This window comes from Psammomys obesus, unplaced genomic scaffold, assembly GCF_907164565.1.
Source record: "Psammomys obesus unplaced genomic scaffold, mPsaObe1.curated_primary_1811, whole genome shotgun sequence".
Lineage (NCBI taxonomy): Eukaryota > Metazoa > Chordata > Mammalia > Rodentia > Muridae > Psammomys > Psammomys obesus.
This window is the reverse complement of record NW_026592118.1, coordinates 13,032,626-13,056,532: the sequence shown is the minus strand read 5'-3', so window position 1 is coordinate 13,056,532 and position 23,907 is coordinate 13,032,626. Positions and strand designations below refer to the sequence as shown.

General features: G+C 47.1%; 1 protein-coding gene and 1 pseudogene across 1 annotated transcript; one reads left to right on the top strand and one right to left on the bottom strand.

Annotated features, from left to right (window-relative positions):
- The first annotated feature begins 1,440 nt into the window (after positions 1–1,440).
- On the top strand, positions 1,441–1,594 carry LOC129680792 (60S ribosomal protein L39-like; annotated as a pseudogene).
- A 5,332-nt stretch (positions 1,595–6,926) lies between these two features.
- Positions 6,927–19,660, bottom strand: Abcf2 (ATP binding cassette subfamily F member 2). Its single transcript, XM_055612927.1, has 15 exons — positions 19,596–19,660; positions 18,766–18,974; positions 16,512–16,724; positions 15,914–16,096; positions 15,668–15,839; positions 13,443–13,538; positions 12,374–12,476; positions 10,662–10,757; positions 10,363–10,482; positions 10,191–10,280; positions 9,801–9,911; positions 9,113–9,175; positions 8,791–8,919; positions 8,080–8,283; positions 6,927–7,594 (listed from the first exon to the last, which is right to left on the bottom strand). Exons 2-15 carry the CDS (start codon positions 18,932–18,934, stop codon positions 7,457–7,459), a joined length of 1,887 nt encoding a protein of 628 aa, XP_055468902.1. The 5' UTR covers positions 18,935–18,974; positions 19,596–19,660; the 3' UTR covers positions 6,927–7,456.
- Between the last annotated feature and the right edge of the window lie 4,247 nt (positions 19,661–23,907).

Genomic DNA, 23,907 nt, shown 5'->3' with positions numbered 1-23,907 from the left:
TAAGTGGGTGTTCCGGAGGCGCCATTCCAACCACAGCTTCTCACCCGGAGGAAACTTCCGGTGGAGTCTCACTACAGCTTCAACTCATTCCCCCTCCCCAGCCTCCTGAGAAGCAAGTATACAGTTGCACGCTATTAGTTGCTTTTCTGTGGTTGTGATTAAAACCCCACGACCAAAGCAACTTGTAGAAGAATTTATTTTGGCTTATGGTTCCAGGGAGCTGAAGTCCATAATGGGCAGGTTGGTGGCTGCAAGCAGGCATGGCAACTGGAGCAGGATGCCGAGAGCTCACCTCTTCAACCTCAAGCACAAAGCAGGGAGAGCAAACTGCAAATAGGGTGGGCCTTTAAGCTCTCAAAATCCATTGGGATACTTACTCTAATAAGGCCATGCCTTCTAACCACCCCCCCCAACAGTGTCACTGACTAAGCACCAAATATTCGAAAGAGGTAGACCAAAAGAGACGTGTCATTCAACCACCACATACACCAAGACTATTCCCCCTCCTGTGCTCTGCAGCCTGCCTTTAACTCCTTTTGGGGGGAATAAAGTATTGGGAATGGATCGAGGGCCTGGTACATGATAAATGCACATTCTAGCCCTGAGCCACTTCCTCAGAGTGGTCTTGGCTCTGAAGTATGACCTACCTGAGGTTTGGATGGTCAGAGCAAGGAAAGGCGCTGGACTGTGGTCAGAAAACCTCGATCTCTCACTTTCCCTGGCTTTGGTTAGGGGTGGGGGACACATTTTTGGCTCAGTATTAAGTGTGGACAAGAAAGAAGGGAGAAAGTGATGGAGGAAGAGGTAAAAAAAAAAAAAAAAAGGCAGGAAGAGAGGAAGGCAGGAAAGGGGCAAAGGCCCAGGAGGAGGGAAAAGGAAGGCAGCAGAGCCTCACTCAGGTGGGGCTGAGTGAGGCTCAGGCCAGATCTGGGCCTCTGGATTTCTTCTGTAGCTGTGGAACCCAAGTGTGAATGGCTGAGTCTCACCTTGTGAAATCTCAACATGAGTCCTTTAAAACATGAGTTTTTTAAAACGGAGGTGCGCGCCTTTAACACGTAAGCGCTCAGGAGGCAAAGGCGAGTGGTCTGTGGGGTATTTCCTTGATTGCTAATTGATGGAGGAGGGCCCAGTCCACTCTGCACAGTGCTATCCCTAGGCGGATGGGCCTGGGCTGTGTAGATAAGGAGCTGAACTTGATGCTGAGGGCAAGCCTGGAAGCAACATTCCTCTGCAGTTTCTGCTCCAAGTTCTTCCCTGTCTGGACTTCCAATCCTGACTTCCCTCAAGGATAGAATGATTGCAAACTGTAAACGGAAATAAATCCTTTCTTCTCTGAGTTGTTGTTGGTCTCAATGTTCAACACAACAACAGGAAGCAAACTAGGACAGAGTTCATGATCAACCCATGGCCTTGGCAAAGATGGCTCTTCGGCTTCTCACCATGTCTTCTCACAAGACTTTCCAATCCAGTGATTCCCGGCCAAGAACAAAAGCAAAATCGTCCTGTTCCTCAATGGATTCGGATAAAAACTGGTAACAAAATCAGGTAAAACTCCAAGCGAAGACACTGGAGGAGAATGAAGCTGGGTCTGTGAGGATTCACACAAGGCAAGACTGAAGGTTTGTGCTGAGTCATGGTTATCAATTGATCCTACCAGATGGAGTTTTACATTTTTAACCTGGAGACTTGGAGACTTGATGGAGTTTGTCCAGTAATAAAATGCAGAACCTTTAAAAAAATGTTCTCACTGGGGCTGGAGAGACGGCTCAAAGGTTAAGAGAACTCGTTGCTCTTCCAGAGGCCATGAGTTCAATTTCCAGCAGCCACCTGGTGGCTCACAACCATCTATAGAGAGATCTGGTGCCCTCTGCTTGGCATGCAGGTGTCAATGCAGGCAGAACACTGTGTACATAATAAATAAGTGGATCTTTAGAAAGTGTTCTCATTGCTTAACATGAGGCAGCAAATGCAACTTTGTTTTTATTTCTATATATGTATATTGTGTGTGTGTGTGTGTGTGTGTGTGTGTGTGTACATGCCATGGTGAACATGGGAAGGTCAGAGAGCACAACTGTGGGGGCCAGTTCCCCTCTGTCACTGTGTGGATACTATTTATCAAGTACGTCATCACCCTTGGCGGCAAGCGTCCTTACCCTCGGAGCCATCTCGTCGGTCCCGTACACAAAGTTTAAACACAGTCTATGTAACTTCAAAGTGGCACTACCCCTTGTAGGTCAGCCAGCATCTTTAGTTAACAAATGGGCAGTTAAGCAGTGCACCATAGTGCTTGCCTATAATCCCAGCACTCGGGGAGGCAGAGGCAGGCAGATCTCTGTGAGTTCGAGGCCAGCCTGGTCTACAAAGTGAGTCTAGGACAGCCATGATAACACCTGTCTCAAAAAAAAATGGAAAAAAAAAGAGAAAGAGAAAAGAAAGAAGGAAAGAGAGAGATAAAGAAAAAAAAGAAGGAAAGAGGGAAAGAGGAAAGAAAGGAAGAAAGAAAGAAAGGAAAGAAAGAGAAAGAAAGAAAAAGAAAGAGAGAGAGAAAGAAAGAAAGAAAGAAAGAAAGAAAGAAAGAAAGAAAGAAAGAAAGAAAGAAGATAGATGGGGGCAACTACACATGCATTTTGCTTTTTCCTCCATTTGTGTGTGTGTGATTGTGTTCGGGTCAGAGATCAACAATCATTTTCCACCTATTTTATCCTTTATTTATTTTTTATGCGTATGGGTGTTGCCTGAATGTATGTCTGTGTACCACTTGTGTAAAGTGTCCCAGGAAGCCAGAAGAGGGCATGAAATTCCCTTGGTTTTGAGTTAGAGAAGCTGGGAGCTGCCACATGGATGCCAGGAATTGAACCTAGGAACTCTGTAAGAGCAGCCAGTGCTTTTAACTGCCAGGTCATCTCTCCACCATATATATCTAAGTTTTGACGGTTGTATTTATTTATACAAGCAATGTCCCAGTCACAATATCTTATCATCCTAGAATGTTCTTTTATGTCCTTCCCAACTTCCTTCCCCATCTCAGGCGTCTGCTCTTCCCACCTCTCCCTCCACAGTTTAGTTTGGCGTAAACAATTTCACACAAATGGCTCATGTAGTACGCATTGTGTGGGATAGTCTTGTGATCACTAATTAAGGAGGGAGGACCCATAGGCAATGCTCTCCCTAGGCAGGTGAGCCTGGTGTAAGGCAGCTGAACTTGAACCTGAGAGCATGCCAGTGAGCAGCTTGTGTGGGTGTGTCTGTGTGTGTGTGAGGAAAACTGAAAAAAATGCAGGGGCAGGGAGACAGAGCCGTCAGACCCCAGTCCACAGGGCTGAGATGGCTCAGAAGGGCTTGCTGCTCTTACAGAGGGCCATGCTCAGTCCCTAGTACCGACCATGTTGGGTGGCTCACATTCCTCTCTAGCTCCAGCTCTGTTTGTGACTTCATCTCTCTCTCATCCATGTCACTGTAGCCTATGGCAACAGCCACTGTGCTGGGAGATAGCCCAACACAGATTTAGTTGTTTGGGGGGTGGGTGTTGGTAGTGATTGAATACAAAGCCTTACTCAAATCTTTTTGTTGTTGTTGTTTTTAGACATGTTTTCATGTAGCCCAGGCTGGCTTCAGTCTCCCTATTTTGCAGAAAGGATGCTCTTGAGCTTCCACAGGCAGAATCCTAACACACTCCATCTGCAGCTACAGCTCCTGTGAGCACAGTGGTCCCTGACATCAGCGTGTCTGCCAAGGCCATGGACTGACCTTGATATGGGCAGTACTACACCTAGGCAGGGATACGACAGTCACTGTCCATTGCCAAGAATATGACAGTAGGAGTTAACAGACGCCTAGCCTGTTTCTTTGTGTCAAGACTTGGGTTCCTGTTGCCATTCTCTCCGAAAGCCATTAACTCAGTGGTCACTGCAACCAGTATCTGCCGAGGCCATGAGCTGGTCATGAGCATTAATGTCCACAGGGCTTGGTTTGGCATCCAAGGCTTTGTTCACACCAGAGAAATAGCCTACCACAGAACTCACCTCCAGTTTGACACAATTTCTTTTTTTGAAACAGATTTTTACTATGTAGCTTGGGCTGGCTTTGAAATTGACACCTTCCCACCTCAGCCTCTTATGTGCTGTGATTGCGGGCATGCATCATCAAATCTGCCTGTTTATTTTATTTTATTATCCCCCAAGACAGGTTTTCTCTATATAGCCCTGGCTGTCCTGGAACTTGCTTTGTAGTCCAGGCTAGCCTTGAGCTCAGAGATCTGCCTACCTCTGCCTCCCAGGTGCTGGGATCAAAGGCGCACACCACCAATGCCTGGCTTTGTACATGCATTTTTGTGGAAATATTTGAGGTCCCCCCCCCATTTCTTTTGGTACTTATTGTGATTTGAGTGGATCTGATGGACTACAAGGTTTTCCCTTGTAGGATCTCTCACTGAATTTAGAGTCTACAAAACTGCCTGGCTAGGAAGCCCTATGAATCCTCCTGACTACTTCCCCAGTGCTTACAGTGATTACAGGAGTGAGTTGCTGTGCCCAGTTTTTTTCATGGCTGCTGGGGATTCATAGTCGGACCTTTTTGTTGATTTTATTTTGTACGTATGTGCACATGCATATGGTCCCTGAGACCCCGGAGATGGAGCTACAGATGGTTGTGAGCCACCCAACACGATGGGCACAAGAAACTGAACATGGATTCTCTGTAAGAACAGCAGGTACTAAACGGCTGAGCCATCTCTCCACGGGTACTCAGGTCTGACCATACCGTCTCCCCTGCCCTTGCATTTTGTTATTTTCATCGGTTCATGAACACTGGTACATGGATGAGTGACAGTTCATACAAGAGTTTCTGTGTGTTTTGAGAGTGCTGTTCTACACAATTCTCAGCCCTGAGCGAGGAGTTGAGTCATCCCTGGAGATAATGCTCTTAGAGGGAGGACTGCCTGGAGGACTCCCTAGGCTTGTCACTTGACCTGATGTTAGCAAGTGTGCAGCAAGCACATCTGTATGGCAGTCGCTGAAGCGCTGGGCCAGGAGGTAGGTGACTTGTGGGCTGGGTTGACCACGAGTCACTTTGACTGTGACTAAGGCTCTTCCTTCTGTGCTAGTCTCTTTGCCTATCACAGACGCTTCTGTCTCCTAGACAGACGGTAGGGACTGAGGACAACCAAGAGATGAGTAAAGGGGCTTGGTCAGTGTAAAATGGGGGAAGTGGCTAAGTCAGCAGGGAAGTGGGAGCTGAGGTCTTGCCATTTATTCCTGCCAGAAGGCTGCAGCTAGTCAAGATCTTGTCTGTCATCTTCTTAGGGCCGCCTGGGTGAACAGGAGCTCTCAGCTTGATCAGGCCATCACCCACCCTCTCCTGAGTCCATGCCTGACCCAACCCTTCTGTCAGATTTTGATCCCAAAGTGAAGCCACAGGTGAATACTGTGACTATGGAAACCTAGAGCAGCTTGAAAAATAGCAACTTTCTGAAGAGGGTCCCACAAACCAGAACCTAGTGGTTGTGTGTAGGAGGGGGAAGACAGCAACAAATGCCACTTGCGTGCATGTGAGAACATGCAGCTCTGACACCCCTGCATTTCACAAGACACTGTGACAGCGTAGCTGCTGTTTGCTTGAGGCCAAGGGCAGTTCTGAATCTCAAACAAGGCCTAGCTAATTTCAGATAACTTGTACTTTCTAGGCATTCTTAAAAGGGCCAAACAGGTTTCCCCCCACTGAGTGGGTGTAGGCGACAAATAGGCTGATGGATTATGAGATTGAGCACACTTCCCTTCCTCCAGATGCTAAACCCTTCCAACCCTGAGCTCCAGGGACCCCAGTTGTTTTTGTTTTGCTTTGTTTTTTTTTGTTGTTGTTGTTTTTTTTTTTTTTTTTTTTTTTTTTTGGTGGGAAAGGAGAGTCAGGAACTCAGGCTAGACTCAAACTCACTAGTGTTGGGATTCCAGGCCTCTGCCACACCTGGCTTTGAGTTCTTAATGACAGGCAGGTGGATTTGGTGGCAAGTAGTTCTGTTGAAAACCAAGTCTGGCTTCTTTCTGAGTCAGTATCACTCCTTTGAACATAGTAAACGTTACTAAGACCCGTTGGACACTCTGGAAGAAATGTGGCAAGTACCAACCCCACAAAGTGACACAGTACAAGAAGGGCAAGGATTCTTTGCATGCCCTGGGAAAGTGGTGTTAGGACAGGAAACAGAGCGGCCATGGTGGGCAGATTAAGCCTATTTTTTGCAAACAGGCTACAATTACAAAGAAGATTGTGCTGAGACATGGGTGTGTTGAGCCCAACTGCAGAGCTAAGAGAATGCTGGCTATGAAGAGATCCAGTTCTAAGCCAATTTTGTTATGAAGACAATAAAATCTTCAGAAAGAAAGGAAGGAAGGAGGGAGAGAGAAAGACAGACAGAAAGAGAAAGAAAACCAAGTCCGGGTGTTCAGGACAGGCTGATTTAAACCACTTTGCTCCCAGCCCAGCTATTAAAGACAGGTTTCTCTGGAACACAGTCCAGCAAATCTCAGTTTTCAGTGGAAAGGCTTGGTCCCTCCACTTAAGCAGCTCTGAGACTTTTTTTTTTTTTTTTTTCTCTTGTGACAGGGTTTGTGTAGTCTTGGCTGCGCTGGACTTGCTTTGTAGACCAGGCTGGCCCCAAACTCCGAGATCCACCTGCCTCTGCCTCCCCAAGTGCTGAGATTACAGATGTACGCAGACTGCACCTGGCCCTTTGTCACTTTCTCTTCCCAAACCCAAGTCCCATGATGTCTCCTGAAACACAGGTCTACGGAAAAGCATGATCCAGAATGGGGATGGAGAGGAACAATACATTCCTGTAGCTCAGAGGGCCAGACTTCTACCTTATCAGGTCTACAGCTTGCTGAGGAGACATGAATACTTCCTAGAGGGTGGAAAAAGGCTCAGAGACCCAGGTAGGAGGTGACTGTAGCTTCCTCTTTCTTTATTGGACACTTTGTAGATGACACACAGATCTACAATGTTAAATAATTATTAAAATACTGACCAGGACTAAGGCCCTGGCCCAGAGCTCCAAACCAGAAGCAATAAGGAATGGGGGCGATGGGCTGGCGGTAGGTATTCCTCCAACATCACCAAAACCCATAAAATGAGGCTCTTGAATCCTTCCAGGGCCAGACCAGGGCTTGGGCCCTTGGGTTAACCCAGGTACCCCTGGCTGCATCTTTCAGGGCAAGATAACCAGCAAGGGTCTGGAGGGAACAGCCAGCCAAGTCCAGACAGACAGACCCAAATGGAAGGAGGGTGGGCAACGGACAGGTGCTGTCCAGCTGGAGAGAAGATGCAGCGAAGGCAGGCTGAGGGGAGAGGCTAGGGGCAGTATTGCAGCAATGCGGGAGTGCAGCCCCAGGGGCCTGTCCTGAGTGGCTGGTCAGGTGTCAGCTGGCAGTCTCCAGGTGGCATTCCTGACCCAAGCCTAGCAGAGGGCTCACACGTTGTGGGTCCTCTTGGTGAGCTGGGGCTCCTCATCTACCAGCTTGGACTTGAGGTGCTCCTTGTAGGCCAGGATGTCTCCAGGCCATTTGGTGATTGTCTGCTTCTCACAGACCCAAATCTCCTGTGCAACCTGGAAGCAGATGTTGGACTCAATCTGGCCAGTCCTTAGCGTTCTCCCTACCACCCGCACTGTGCTGGGCTTCTTGAGAACAGCTTCCCTGAGGCTCGCCCAAACCACACCCCGTTCACTCAGACTACCTACACAGGTTCTTTGGGACATCTTACCTCAGAGTACCATAAGCAGCATTCTGGAATTTTCCAAGCCAGATCCTGCTGTGCCAATCCCTATCAGGTACCCAGCAGGCTCCCGATCAGAGGCTTCACAATCCACTCATTTTTCTACCCTAGCTTCTTTCCTCCCCCTAATCCAAATCCTTCTTACCACAACACTTTACTGCCCTCACAGAATCAGGAGATATGGCTGTCACCAGGCCACATGGACCTGAGCCTCTTCTCTCGATTTAACAAATGTTGTTATGCCCTCTGTTTGCCACAGCTGTGCTTCACACAACCCTCTACCCTATACTCCACAGTGCACCTCAGGGCACACCTCACCTGCTGGATGAGTCTGAAGTCATGGCTGACTAGCATCATGCCACCCTCAAACTCATTGATGGCATCTGCCAGTGCGTCAATGGTCTCAATGTCCAGGTGGTTGGTAGGCTCATCCAGAAAGAGCATATGAGGGTTCTGCCAGGCCAGCCAGGCCAGACACACTCGGCACTTCTGCCCATCCGACAGGTTACGGATTGGGCTCACCTAGAGAAACCATGACATACGGACTTGGTGCTGGTGTTACACCTGCCATGAAGCATGGGACTTCTCTCCTTTCTGGCTCCGTTACCAGACTGTCTCCCCACCCCACACACACTTCTGCAAGACATGAGTTTAGGATTCAAGATCATACAGCAAGACAGTGGCCAGGCCATTAGTCCTGGGGCCTGACAGGGGATACCTGGAAAAATAACCACTCGGACTCTCACTCTGAGCACTGATGCAGTAACACCATCAGGTAGGCCCATAGCTTCATGTCTGCTTTCTAGGTTGCAGTTCCTTTTGCTCTCTTCTCAAGCACTCTGGCTCAAGAGCCTGTCAGGGTCCAACTTCCTGTCCCTTCCCACAACCCCAGAGCACATGACACTGTACAAGAAAGGAATGAAGCAGGCTCTGGGATCGCTTCCAAACCTCGGTGTGAGGACACTGTCCCTTGACCATCTGGCCATAGCCTCTGAGCCATCTTAGTCTTTCCCACCCCTCCTCTCTCACCTGCTGTTTCCCAGTGAGGCCATATCTCCCAATGATCTTTCTCATCTCTTCCTTCTCCTTGATCTCTGGGTAGCACTTCATCATGTACTCCAATGGTGAAAGGTCCAGATCCAGCTGCTCCTGTAAGTGCTGCAGAGAAAGACCACCACATTTGGAGGAAACCTCTTCAAAAGGAGGCCTAAATGGGGCCTGCTCTAGGAGGCCACCGGGACACTTGCTCAGAATCCAAGACACAGGACGGAGCTTTGTTTCTAGGAGTGGCTTGGACAGATATGGTCCCTTCTTCCACCCTGATCCTCCAACCTTGACCCCAGGGACATACCTGATGGTAACGCCCTATCTTAACATGAGAATGTTTCCGGATCATTCCATCTGTAGGCAGAAGCTAGGAAATAATATTAAATAGAATCAGGGGGGAAAAAAATAAGCATGCCAAAAAGGAGTCCTAGACTAAAGCAACAAAAACACTGAGCAGGGCTCCAACAATATCCTAATCAATCTACTTCACTTAGACACAGACTACTTAATTCAGGCACTCACTCAGTGCCTTAGGAGGGGCTGGGCAGATCACAACAGATACAGGCATGGCTGCCAAATCGACAACCTGAGCTGATCTGGAACCCACTTCCACAAATTGTCCTCTGACTACCACACATGAATGTGCATACAATAAAACAAATGTGAAAGTATCTATTTAGGAAGACTCACTAAAACAGGCTCTTAAGGGAGGCAAAGACACACAGTTTAGTAGGTAGACATGAACAACACATCAATAAGACACTTGATGTAGGACACCCCGTAAGGTGTCTCTGTAGCCTAACTTAAAACACTGTCACATGCATGCATTCACATGCACTCTGGTCATACAGATCCCCCGCCCCAGAGAAGACATCAATGGCCACAGCATTGCCGTGGGCCCTCCAGGTGGCTCACTCCACCACCCAGGCACTTCCCTTCTCCCTTAATGAAGATACTGGTAGGAGCCATGACAGTCCACCTTAGCACCATACCTCTCCAGTTAGCAGCTTCAGAAGCGTGGACTTCCCTGCGCCATTGGGTCCTACCAGAGCCACTCGTGTGTCAAGGTCAATGCCAAATTCTAGATTATTGTAGATGCAAGGCTGAAGTGGGTAAAGAGAGAAAGAATCAAAGGCTTGAATTTGAATCTACTCTGCCTGGCATACCAACCCCAAAGGTAGAAGAACAGAAAGAAAATTACTGTCAAAGCTGACCCCATCCCACTGCTTCCATCCCCTAAACCTGAAAATTGTTTCCGGGCAAAAGGCAGCAGATACATTCAGCAAAAATGGGAGAGGCTCCTATTGCTGAACCTGCCCGTGCCAAGTGCACCGGCCCCCTTATACGCAGGCTCCTGTCCATGTGCTCCGGCCTATACTCACCCCATCCTTTGTATACTTGAAGCTCACATTCTGCACCATAATGACAGGTGGTGGGATCTTACCACACGGTGGGAAATAAAACGACAGTGTCTAAGAAGAGAAGCCATTTTTAGGTCAGTACTTTTTTTTTTTAAACCCATGAGCCACCTAACCACACCCCATCAGTCCTCACCTTGTCACTCACAACTCTTTCTGTCAGTCCTGATGCCATCATTTTCTGTAGTGTTTTCTCTTTGCTTTGAGCCTGCCGGGCCAGCTTGGCACTGCCATGGCCAAACCTGGCAATGTAGTTCTGCAAGAGACCAGAAGGGGTAACTGGAGTGGACACAGAGACGGGAAAAGGTGTAAGGTGCACAGAAAACCAGAAGCAGCAACTCACACACAGAGTAAGAAGTGACTAACTTCTTCCCAGCCTCCTCCAGCCCTTTTGCTTCCCAATACAGGCGGAGAAGGGCAGCACGGCTTCCCTACCTTCATGTGTGCTATCTGGTCTTGCTCCCAGTGAAACCTCTTCATCTGGTTCTCTTCCAGCTCCAGCCGTGTCTTCACATACTGATCATAATTACCCTGTGGGAAATGCCCCAGGCAAGTGCTCAGTCCTGGGTTCTCATTCAGCTTAGAGAGTGAATTGTCGTCCCTGACTGGCTCCTGCTCTGAATCTGAGCAGTGAGAGAGGAACTGCTTTAAAGCAGCACATGCTAACCTAGAACCTGGTTTATTTCTGCAGTGCTGAGGCACAACCCAGGGCAGGGCTCATGTTAGGCAAGGGAACTGGGAATGTATGGATGTACATTTTTAATTCTATGCCTCTTGCTCAGCCAACCCAAGCCGGGGTCTATGGCAAATTCTAAGGTTAACCAGAGGACACACAGTCTCAGTAGAAGCCCTAAGCTCAGGCATGCTTACACCATGAAGCTCAGAACCTTAACCACCTCCAACTGCCCACACCATAGGCTAATACCATTTATGAATAAGGGTTGTCTCCCACACGGGAAAACAAACCAACTAGATGCAGGGTCATGCTAATTGGATCGCCATGGTTTCTATCTGAACCAAATAAGCCCGAGACTCACGCTAGCCATCCCTTACAAAGACTGAACAAACAGGCCTCAGAGTGTGCACACAGTGATTATACTGTGCAGTCGCTAAGACCACGCTCCAGAAAGCACTTACTAACTTTAAGTCACCTGAAGAACAGACTGATTACTAAGGATCACAGAAGAGAGGCTGAGATGGCTCAGTGGTTAAGAGCACTCTTTCAAAGGCCTAAGTTCAATTCTCAGCACCCACATGGTGGCTCACAACCATGTGTAACTCCAGTTCCAGGGGATGTAACGCTCTCTACTGGCCTCCATGGTCACTGCACATATGGGGTGCATATACACTTATGTAGGCAATGAACACCCCCCCACACACGCAAAAAAAATTAGATTCTAGATTAAAGATAAAGATGTATGCAAATGGATATTTTCTACAAATGATTGCAAATATGCAGTTTTGAAAGGCAATATAAGAAACTTAGCACTCTGCAGTGACTGTGTCTATGAAACGGCCTATTTTCCCTTTTCCCATTTGAGACTGATTCTCCCCATGGCATCCAGGCTGGTATGACCCTACACTTCAGCCAACACAGTGCTGGGGCCATGCAGAGACCACCACACCTGACTACTTTTCATTAGTAAAGTGTTATGACTTTTTCTTTAGTGGTGTGTGCTCATCAGATCCGCATCAGGTGCTCACTCCTCTAACCCCAGCTCCAGAGGGTCAACGCTTCTGGCCTCAGCACGCACCTACTCTCATCCACACAACTGCACACAGGTACACACAATTAAAATAGCAATAAAAACAAGTATTTTAAAAAATAGACAATAGGGACGCCGCTGCGATAATTTATTTTCCGGTGTAGCAAGCTCTCACAACAGCGAAGGCAGCAGCACACAAGCTACAGCAGGGTCAGAGCCTTTCCCAGGCAGAGAGAAGCCAACTTCTTTGCCATAAAGCAAGCACACACAAGCGCGCGCACACACACACACACACACACACCGACTGCCAGCTGTGCCATGATCAAAAGCAAAGGCTTTGGGACTAAGATAAAATGTGCTGCAGAACGTCTTTAAAGGGCTACTTTAATCTTTAATGACAAATTCAAAGAATTAGCAGGCGCAGGAGCCAGACACACTCACCGTGTAGTACTTCAGTTTCTTGTTGTGCATGTGGATGATGTTGGTACAGACTCCATTCAGAAAGTCTTGGGAATGGGACACAAGGACCAGGATGCGCTTGAAACTGTGAAGCCAAAGAGCCAATCAGAAAGGTCTCAAGCCAGAGCCGGGTCACAGAAAGCTACATAGCCAGTCCCAGGTATCCCTCATCCTCTCCCACCCTCACATGAACCCAAGTGCCCTTGCAGCTCCTGTAACCAGCAGGGACCTAGCAATGCTGCATTCTCTCTCTCCAGGAATCCTTTGGACAGCCTGAGCCAGAGCCTACTGTTCTGTCAACAGAATGGAGTAGAGATGGGAGTAGCAGTGATGTCAACAGTCTGTATATACAAGTATTTAAATACATAAAAGGTATCCAGAACTGTGGGTGGGTTCAGATTCAATAAGAGAAACATAAACCCTTTCTTTCTATTTTCTTTTTTTCCCCAAGAGACAGGGCTTCTCTGTGTAGCTGTGGCTGTCCTGGACTTGCTTTGTAAACCAGGCTGGCCTTGAACTCACAGAGACCCAACTGCCTCTTCATTTCCAGTGCTGGGATTAAAGGTATGTGCTACCATCTCTTGGCATAAGCCTTTTCTTTTTCAAGACAGCAATATTCAAAGTCTCTCAGTTCTTTAACTACAAAAGAACCATGTCCATATTTGCTATTATTTTTCTTTATCACATCATGAATTTAAGCATTAGACTCACTTTAGATGATTTATGTACATGTGTACACACACAAAATTAAACAATGTCTTTAGCAAAGGTGCTATATTTTGGACCTATATATGAAAAACAAGAGGCTCATTTATTTCAGATGTATTTCAGAAAGAGAGGAAAAAACAAAACAAAACAAAACAAAAAAACCCAAACCAAAAACACTCCAATGAAACAAAAAGGGTCTCTCTAACTCCAGTTGACACTGGCTATATCTGGCCTGACTCTGGCCCCCTTTCACACTCTCCTCAAGGCAGCCCCTGGGCACCTATTTGCTTTGTATTCTGCTACTGACCCCCTTGGGACTGAAGCTCCTAGACCCAGCCCTTACGTCTTAAGTTCCTCTTCCAGCCACACACAAGCATCCAGGTCCAGGTGGTTGGTTGGCTCATCCAGAAGCAGCATGAAGGGCCGAATAAAGAGGGCTCTGAAGGACACAAGAGGAAACAGAGGCATCCTAAGTGCTGAACGGAAGGGGAAGTTTTCCTGTCATAATGCTGGTCAGGTCTGCACAAAGGCCAAAATGTTTTCTACCTCAGAGGAAGGAGGGGCTCCAGAGTGCAGGCCTGACAGAGAGGTGGAAAGTGGGAGCTACAGGAAAGCAACTTGTAGGCAAGGCTAAGAAGGCCTTTTGCACCTGAGCCTTGCGATGCAACAAGCATCCAGGTTAAACTATCTGATGGCGATGCCAGACTCTAACGAGCGGCTAGAGAAGGCCTTTTTCTTACACTGGTAAAGTAAGGGACCGTCTAATGCTCTGGCTTCCAGACTGCAGTCACCTGTTGATATACGGAAAGAAAACCCCAACCATTCTATCTCACCACTGAAGACTCAGGAGCCAGGTGCTGAGTGGAAAGCCTAGCTCAGAGGCAGAGAAAGCACCCAGCTGATCTTACTCAGCTTATGTCCCAGAAGGAAAAGGCCAAACACCCAAAGCTAAAACCTTCCTAGCTCAGCTGATTGCCCAGGAAGAAAAAGCCAACAGCTAAAAGCCAAAAGTTAGAGGGCTAAAGCCGCCCTTCTTTTTCTCCATGCTGTCTTAAATACTCTTCAATTCAAAGTCCCTCCTTTCTGTTAATCCCTGTTAGCTGGTTACTTGCTCAGCCTCTTGATCTAAGGTTAACTTTATTATTATTAAATCCTGTGTACAGAAAACTCTTAGATTAAATGTTTGTTAGGGCTGAACCACAACAAGCAAAAGATAGGTTTCTACAATTCACAATCTCAGGTGTCACACTGGAATCAAATATCCTGTAACATTTCCCTCTTTTTATCTAAATAAATGTTTCTCTAGCAACAATAAACTATATACTCTCTGGTAATACATACATTCATAATGTCCAGTCCATATGTATTTAGCAACCTTAAAGAAAGTACTCTATTATCTATCCTACTTTGGTGAGTCCAAAGTTCTGTACCTAAATCACTTTTGTATCGTAACTTGCATTATAAATCAAAAACATCTTTTTTGATTTAAAAATTTTTGTTAAATTTTTGTTTTGTTTAATTTTTTTTAATTCTTCTTAAATCTTAAACAGCTTAAGTTTAGTTGTAAGCCTGTAAGTATCCAGTCTTCAATCCCATCAGAGAAAGATAAATATCCTGCAACAGCCACTACTCTTGAGAATGTGGAAAGAGTACTTTTGAGCACCACAGTCCAGCCAGCCCTGAGAGTTGTGTGCAAAGCTCCTAAGCCAACCAGAGCAGTTTCTCGTTAGCAAGTGGAGCCACCGCACTCCTGTTCTAAGTCACACAGGCAACCTTCAGGGGCCATGGGGCAGCCTCACCAACCTGCTTCCCAGGCCCGGACTCCCCACTGACAGGCATTAAGAGGGTAGAAATGCATCTGAATGTTGGTGCTCAGGTAAGGCCTCTGTGCAAGGTGAGCAGGATCAGGCAAAGTCATCAGGACAGAATCCAACGAGCACACATTCATCGCTTTGTAGGGAGAGACAAGACGACAGACCATAAAGCATACACTATTCTGCAGGACTCTCTAACAAAACTACCATCAGATGGGGCCTCTCAGCCTTGTTCCTCCAGAATCATGACTCAAAACAAGCCTCTTCTGTTGATAAAGTGTGCAGCCTCAGATACTTTGTTACTGTGATGGCAATCAAATGACTACACCTCAGTTCTCTGGGGAAGGGCACTGGCTAGACTATAGAAACTCACTAGATGCACAGGTTTACAGAGGTAAAAGGATAGGTGACATTAATGCGGTCTAGTATTTTACTATCATAAAAATTAGCAGGACAGAAGCACAAAAGGGAAGACGGGTGTGAAGGTGAAAGAACTTAACTACCATTTCTCTTGGGTCTCCTCAGAGTACTACTGGACCACGTGCTGACAGCCCAGCACTGAGCACACAAGTGTTCTTGAGTACTTCAGCCAGGACACTCAGTCCAGTCCACACACCTATCCACACATCACTGATGGCTATCTCACCTGACACATGATCACTGAACATGATCCCTGCTCTATGGTGCTACCAGGGTGAACATTCCACTCGGAGAGATGGGGGCTCCGAAGGATGAGGGGAGGAAGGAAGCTCACCTGGCGAGAGCAACTCTCATCCGCCAGCCACCACTGAAGTCTTTCAGCTTCTTGCGCTGCATGGCAGGCGTGAAACCCAAGCCGTGTAAGATCCTTGAGGCCCTCATCTCAGCCTTGTCAGCATCCAGCTCCTCCAGCCTCTCATAGAGTTCCATGAGCTTCTCACACTCCGCTGTGGGCAGCACGCAACCATCAGCTCCCTGAGGCTCCCAGAAGGAAGCCATCCCCCCGGGTGTGAAACCATACCATCCTCATGAGCTAACCGCTCAGCCTCCCTCTCCAGCATGGCCCGCTCTGTGTCCACCTCCATGACACACTGCAAGGGGGTTTTTTCGCTAGGAGGCATCTCACGAGTCAGATGGTAAATGTCGATGTGCTCAGGGATGGGCACTTCTCGCTTCCCGATAGCAGACAGCAGCATGGACTTTCCTAAGGGGGTGACAGGAAGACAGCCAGCCACTCATCATCATTCTTTACCCCCATTCTTAACAGGCAAACCAGGATCCCCATTCTTTAAGTGCATTCCTTCTTCTTGCTCACTCAAATCCCGCTATCCTTTGCTCTCAGGATTCCCTTTCCAACTCCCTTCAAGTCTTGTCCTACTGGTCTTCATGAAGTCCTATTCATTTACTTCATACCACTGCTCTCCGCCCCACTTGATTCCCTTACCAACTTCTCTAGCATCTTCTGTCAAAAACTACTCAAAGCTCTGTGTTATGAGCCCCTTGTTCCAGGCATGCCTGGTCCCCTACTCACATTCCTTGCTTTGCTAGTGCTGAATATGTACGGAGTGACAGACAACGTGAGAAAGAGAAACCTCCCACCTCCCCCGTAAGGGCCTCACCAATTCCGTTTAAGCCAATGAGGCCATAACGACGGCCTGAGTTTAGTTCCAGTTTGGTGTCACTGAGCAGCTCTTGGCCATGGAAGGTGAGTGAGAGGTTGATAATGTGGACGTCAGTACTGTTGGGGTGAGAGGCCAGGACACCGGTGACAGCTCGAGCAGCGGCTTTCTTCAGCTCAAAGTCCTCCAGCTCCTTGGTCAGCAAATCCACTTCTGGGACAGAAATGTAATTTGGGAAGGGGCTGTGAGACAGACTCAGATCTGGGTCAAAGAGGCAGATCCCCACAGAAGCTGAGCTCAAATCATACAAAGCAGACTCAAGAGTTCCGAAAGCTTTATACCCAGTGCACATGACACAGACTTGCCCAACACCCTACTTTCACAGACAAGTTTTACTTTGCAGCCCTTCTGACTCTAAGCTCTCTTGTCCTTCCAATGTCCTATCCCTCCCATTATTTCCCTCCTTCCCTATCTTCCACAACTCTGGCCAGAAATAAAACTTCCCCATGGCCTAACTTAATCACACTAGATGCCTTCTAGAATTCTTATTTTGGTGCAAGTCACACACACACACACACACCATGGTTCCTGCAAATCAGAATAAACAACTGCAATGACTAAAGTGGACATAAATAACACTGCAAAATGACACAGGGGGTAGCAAATGGGAACACAGCCATGCTAGGGGTCATCAGAAGGTACTGCCTTTGATGACTTTGAAAGAAAGCATCAAATACAGCTTTCACAAACACCACGGTATAAGAATGTATAAAAGGACAATAAAATGTGATAACATTCAAGGGACAATGAGTAGTCTACATGCAATGGGACTATGCAGGAGTTTTTATGGGCAATGAGGAGACCAGAATTAGACTGTGACGCTCACTGTTTTCACTGCCATGTTTCCCCCATGTCATAGTTACCTTCAGCTGTCAATTTCACAAAACCAGGGAAGAGGGACCAAACATCAGTTGAAGAACTTTGGCCAGTAGCCATGTCTATAAGGCATTTTCTTAATTGCTAAGTAATGCACAGGGTCCATAAGAAAGCTGGCTGGCTGTGGTTGTGCACACCTTTAATCCCAGCACTCAGGAGGCAGAGGAAGGGGGATCTCTGTGACTTAGAGACCCACCTGGCTTACAGAGCGAGTTCCAGGACAGCCAGGCTATTATACAGAGAAACCCTGTCTTGAGAAACAAACAGAAGAAAACAAAAAAGTCCTTCCCTTACTTCTCTCAAAGATGGACCTGGGAATGTAAGAGGAAATAAACTTTTTCCTCTCAAATTAGTTTTGGTCAGAGTGTTTCATGACAGAGACAGAGAAATAAATTTTTGGAGGGCAAACTATGTTTATAGTGTGAATGAAAAGCATTATCGAATATGAAAAATATGCAACCAATCTCCAAAATATAAATAACCACAGCTATATTCTCAGAAAAATTACATAATGCAATATGTAACAACAAATTATTCTCATCAATATAATCATTATCCCTGTGACATTAACAGTACCATATTGAAGGGGAAGAGAAGGAGAGATGGCTCAGTGGTTAAGAGCACTGGCTGCTCTTCCAAAGAATCTGTGTTCAATTCCAGCACACACATGGCAGCTCACAACTGTCTATAACTCCAGTTCCAAGGATCTGACAACCCCATATATACATACAAATAGGCAGAACACCAACCTACATAAAATAAAAATAGTTTTAACTAACTAAATAAAAGAGTACTATATGGGCCAGATGGTGGTGACTCACTCCTTTAATCCCAGCACTCGGAAGGCAGAGGCCAGTGGATCCAGCCCAGCCTGGAACTACAGAGTTCCAGGACAGCCAGGACTATACAGACAAAAGCCCTCCCCCCCACCAAAAAAAAGTACCATATGGTAAACTGACATACATACTCACCACCACAGCTAGGAATTAAAACAGGAAATAGGAGAAGTTGCCTTCTCTTTTATTGTCTACTGCCACACCAGGGTAGGGCAACTCTCATCTGTGTTTACACCTCAAGTTCAGTCTCCTTGATCAGTAACAAGGTGGCACTATCTTTAACTCTAAGGCTTTGATTGTCACTAAAAAGTTTCATGGCATATAAACACATATGTCTGTAGGTTTTTACTTTGGAAAAAAAAGAAAGAAAGAAAAAAAAAAAAAAAAGCCCAGGCTGACCCTCCATCTTTTTACCTTAGTCTCACTGCTGGGATTAAAGGCTTATGCATTTGCAACCAGCTCAGGAAATTCACTCAACTCACCTCCATCACCTGTGGTCTCTCTGCCATTCGCCTCCTCATTTTTCTCCTCTGCCACCTGAGGTTCCGTGACAGTCTCTCCATTTTCTTCATGTCCCTTTCTCGGCCGCTGTCGAGCTTTGGCAGCTTCCTTCTTTTTGGCTGCCTTCTTCTTGGCCAGGTCGGAAGGCATGGTGATGAGCCACAGGGATGGTTACTGTTCTTTCGGGAGTCTGAAGAAAAACAAACAGATACTCCAAAATTCTAAATTTACTGGTAATTATGTCTGAGCCGTACGTATCCCATCCCTCCTTGAAATTTTCCTATCAAGCCTCTGGTGCCCTACTCTTGTCCCCGCCAACTTTGTCAGGGTTTCTCACCCTCTCGACCGCTCCTCCAACCTCATCTCCTCCCTTAGGGCTCGCGCGCCAATCCCCACCGCCTGCTGCACTTGGATGCGCTGTTCCCCCGGGGCCTTCAGTGACGGACCGCTCAGCCCCTCGTCTCTAGTTACCGAACTTGGCGCTCGCGCACCTCAGCCGGCCGCCTCCTTGTCGGATCTTCGCCAGGAGTTCATCCCGGACCTCTTTCAGTCCCTCCCTTCCACCCCGCCGACTGCTGCGCGGTTTCTCTCCGCGAGCCACGCATCCTCCCCAGCGGGTCCCTTAGGGTCTCCGCGCTCGCTGCCCCTAGCCTCCCCCACACCCTGCTCGCCGGTGTCTCTGCCTGGGCCGGTTCTTTTCCCTTTTGGCCCTTTCCATCCCGACCCTGATCTCTCTTCCGCTTCTCCTCCCGCTTCCTGCTCACGGGTCCGTACTCTCCTCCCCTCCGGCGCCCCTTCCCCCTCAACTCACGGGGGCCTCGCCGCTCGGCCTCTGTCGCAACAGAGCTGCTCCTTGAGCTCCTCCGCGTGCGGCCGGCTCGCCAGCCAATCACGGCCCCGGGCGTCTCTTGGCGCGCTGTCGCGAAGGCTGCTGGAAAATGTAGTTCTCGAATCGTAAAAACTTAGGGCGGGACTCTCCTCAAGAACTACCACGAATCCCAGGTGTTGCGCGGTTCTGAGACGTCATCAGAACGCGCGAGGCTCCGGCTTCGGGGAGGATTAGAGTGCAAGAGTACTGTCCCAGTAGGCCTCCTTGAAGAGCTGGAAACTGCAAATCCCAGATTGCTTCTCGGAGAGGTGGGCTGAGCTTACAGAGCTTACCCCACCTCTAGCGGATAAGTTTACCCGGCTGCTCAACTGGTTCAGCCAGCAAGGAGTGAGACTACACTTCCCAGCATGCATCCTAAGAGAGCTGGCCCAAACAATGGGAGTAGAGAGGTGGAGGGAAAAGAAAGAGTGAGGTGCAGAGGCGTCACTAAAAGTGAAGTAGTCCTTCGCAGACCACGCCAACAGAGCTGTGTTCGAGGAAGGCATGCTCGTTTCATGAAATCGGAATTGCAGAGCTTCGTCCATCGCTAACCAAACTTTTAGAAAGTGCCCGACGTTGTTCTGAACCTTGGTATCGTAGGCAAGAGTTGCTGGGCTCCACCAGAGCCATGCTGGAAAGAGTCTAAAGTAAATGGCCCACTTTGCTGAGTTTAGCTCTACAGACGCTTAGTTGTGACTCGTCTTGTTTCATTTCCTTTGTGTCTCACTATCTGAAATCTCTAACAGACTTAGTGTTAGGTACATTATAAAGCCTACACCTGTAGCCTCAAAAACAAGGCAACTCTTTCTGACCCTTGTTACCTCCCCAGGGGTCTGTCCACTGGTTACTTATTATTGATGACACTGGAGGAAGCAAACCGTTACTTCCTCTGAGTACACTCTCAGGAAGTGAGCCTTTTTCCTCTGCCGTCACCACGTCCCCACGCTAAGTAGAAATTATACATGTAGGTCATCGAGGCTGGGCATCATAAGCAGCTTCAGAGGCCGCCTCCTGTGGCTTTGGTAACACTAATTTTGTGAAAGAAGAAAGACTCACCCAAGGCTTGCTACAGATGAGAAAAGGGAGGAAGGTGAAGGGAGTGCTTTGCTGAGACCTACTAACGGAAGTCTGTTTTCTTCTGGTAAAGGTTAGCTATCTTATAGAGAGCCACCCACAGTCTCCGCTTTAATTCTTTTTAATGTGCTATTATATTATATGTAGTTTAAAGAATAGACCCAAAGTTGTATCTTTGGCCCTAGGTAGAAACAAGACTTTCTGAACTGTTAGGAATATTATAAAATTCCTATTAAAGTAAGAGGCTTTTTGGTAATGAACAAAAATGTACTATTGCCTTTTCCTTTAAGAGTTATTTCAAGGACTGGAGAACTGGCTCAGCTGTTGTTATTGTTTTTGAGATAGGGCTTCTCAGTGTAGCCTTGGACTCCCCTGGACTCGGTTTGCAGAGCAGGCTGGACTCAAACTCACAGAGATCCGCTTGCCTCTGCCTCCCTGAGTGCTGGTATTACAAGCATGCACTGTCACCAAACCCTAGGCTTAGCTTGCAGAGGATTAATTTTTGATTCCTAGCACCCACACCAGGTGGCTAACCTGCGACTCCAGTTCCAGAAGCTCTGGTGCCCTCTTCTGGCCTCTGCAGGCATTAGCACAAACGAGGTAAGGTAAACAGAGACAAGCAGGCAAGAGCTGTACACACCCACACATCCACACCCATACCCAGTTTAAAAAATAAAAATAAAAAAGTAAGTCCAAAATGAGCTGTCAGTCACCTAGACAGGAAAAGCTAGTCCTAGACACTAATAGTTTAAAATCCACCCACCTATTGCTCACTAGTACCCCAGGAGAAATGTTTTCTCTTTACAGTGTTCCTTTTTGGGTCCACTGTCCACCGCTGCTTTTGAGGGTGTCCTCTTTTTGCTCTATGGTAAACTGTCTTCACTACTCTTTGTGCCTTATTGGAATTATTTAACAGAAATGACAATGAAGGGAAGCCTAAGGGAAGTCAGAATAAGATCCCTATAATGATAAAACTCAAGAGCCAGGCGTGATGGTGCTCTAATTCCAGCACTCAGGAGGCAGAGACAGGTGGATCTCAGTGAGTTTAAAGCCATCCTGGTATACAAAGCGAGTCCAGGACACCCAGGGCAGTTACACAGAGAAACCCTGTCTCAAAAAACCAACACACAAACACACCAAACAATCAAAACAAAACAAAATTTCTGAAAACTGACCTCACCTCTCCCCCATAATAGAAACGGCTTTCCTCCTTTATTGCCTTCTAGTACTTAGAGTCAGAGATAAGTCATTTAAACACCATTGACCCATGTTCCTAGAATAACCCCCACCCGTTGAATAGTACTGTTGGCATTTTACAATTGAAGTGAGCATACACAGATTAATTACAAAGTAGCAAGAAAACTTTATTCAAAGGCCACATAACAACACAGATCATAACTATAGTCACTCTTGACCAGAATGCACTCGAGGAAAGAGGGGCCGGGGACTAAGGAGTGTAATACAAGTGGTTCTCTATTTTGACAGACAGATTTGAGTTACATAAGCTTTTGCTCACTGTACATGTCCATTTCCCATAATGCATCTGATCTTTAAAATTGCATTTGTTCGTTTGTTACCATGTGTATACCACGTGCACATTGATGCCAGAAGACAATCTTCTGAACTGATGTTCTCCTTCCAAGGTGTCCTAGGATCAAACTCAAGTCATCAAGCTTTGCTGTTAGAGATTTTTTTTTTTTTACCTGCTGAACTATCTTACTAGCCCTTTCCATCTTCTGATTTGTGTGTGTGGTATATGCTCAGATGTGTATGCGGGTGTGTGCACCCATGTGTGTGTGGAAGCCAGAGGAGGATTTTCAGTGTCCTGTTCTGTCACCCTCTGCCCTATTATGCCTTATTCCCTTGAGGCAGGGTCTCTCACTGAACCTGAAGCTAGGCTGGCAACTAGCAAGCCCCAGGAATCCTCCTGCCTCCACACCACCGTTCATAGCACTGGGGTTACAGGCCTATCCAGCCATGCCTTCCTTTCTATATGAGCTTTGGGGCTTTGGGCTCAGGTCCTCATGCTTGTGTGGCAAATGTTTTCAAATGCTGAGCCATCTTCCCAAACCCCTGCATCTGATTTAATCATGTGCAATCCCAAATATGCATAAGCATAAAATGGTAACAGGGATTCTCCCTAAAATGTGAAAGGACACAGTTTCTCCTATTGCACATGCACACAAAACCATTTCAGGCCAGATTATCCCATCTCTCTTGTTTTCAGGATGTGTCCTAAGACATGTCTGAATAGAAATAAGTTATCAAGGGGTCACTAAAGGACATAACTTATTTTTGTTGGGTTCGTGGTGGAAGTTGAGAAAACTCACTTCAGATACAGGAGCTTAAAATGAAAGCTTTATTTTCTGAGCTCAGGGAGGCAATCAGTTTGGGATCTGAACTGAGTCTCTGAGGGGAAGCTGTATTGCATATTTAAAGGGTGAAAACCGCAATTAGCTCACAAGGGGGCATGGGGATGGGGGCACAGTGGAACAGGATAGTCATCTCTCAAGTTATTTTTACTATCTAGACAAGCAGTTCTAGCTGACCTTTAATTTGATTGGTCCAAGTAATGTTTATGGTTAGGGCCAGCTGCACTTATGGTTGGGGAATTTCTGGGAACAACAAGGCCATGGAGCACACTGAACATAAACACAGGTTTTGGTCAACCTGACCTGTAAAGAGATTCTTTTTTCTTTATCAGCATCAAGCTGAGATGATGTGGCTCTAGGCCTAAAATATAAGTAGCTATAGTTTTGCTATCCTAAAGGAGCAGGCTCATCAATTTTCATTGTTTAAAGTTGGTACACTGACAGGCCTATAGAGATGGGGTCCCAGATTTCCAACAGGTTGCTGAGTGCATTGTTGGTAGAGATGTCTGTGTAGGGGTCCTAGGTTGCCAATTGTTAGAAGATTGAATAGTCCAAACTAAGAGGAGTCTGAGGTTGCTGAGCTGATCCCTATGCTCGCCTGCTTCCTTATTAATGAAGCTCACCTGAAGCTTCAGTACTTAAAAGTTATTCCTTGATTCCTGGGGAAGCTCTTAAGAGGAAGCCTTATTGAAAAGACCACACATCGGCAGAGCAGTGGTGGTGCATGTCTTTAATCCAGCACTCATCAGATCCCTGAGTTCAAGGCCAGCCTGGGCTACAGAGCAAGTTCCAGGATGGCCAGGGCTACA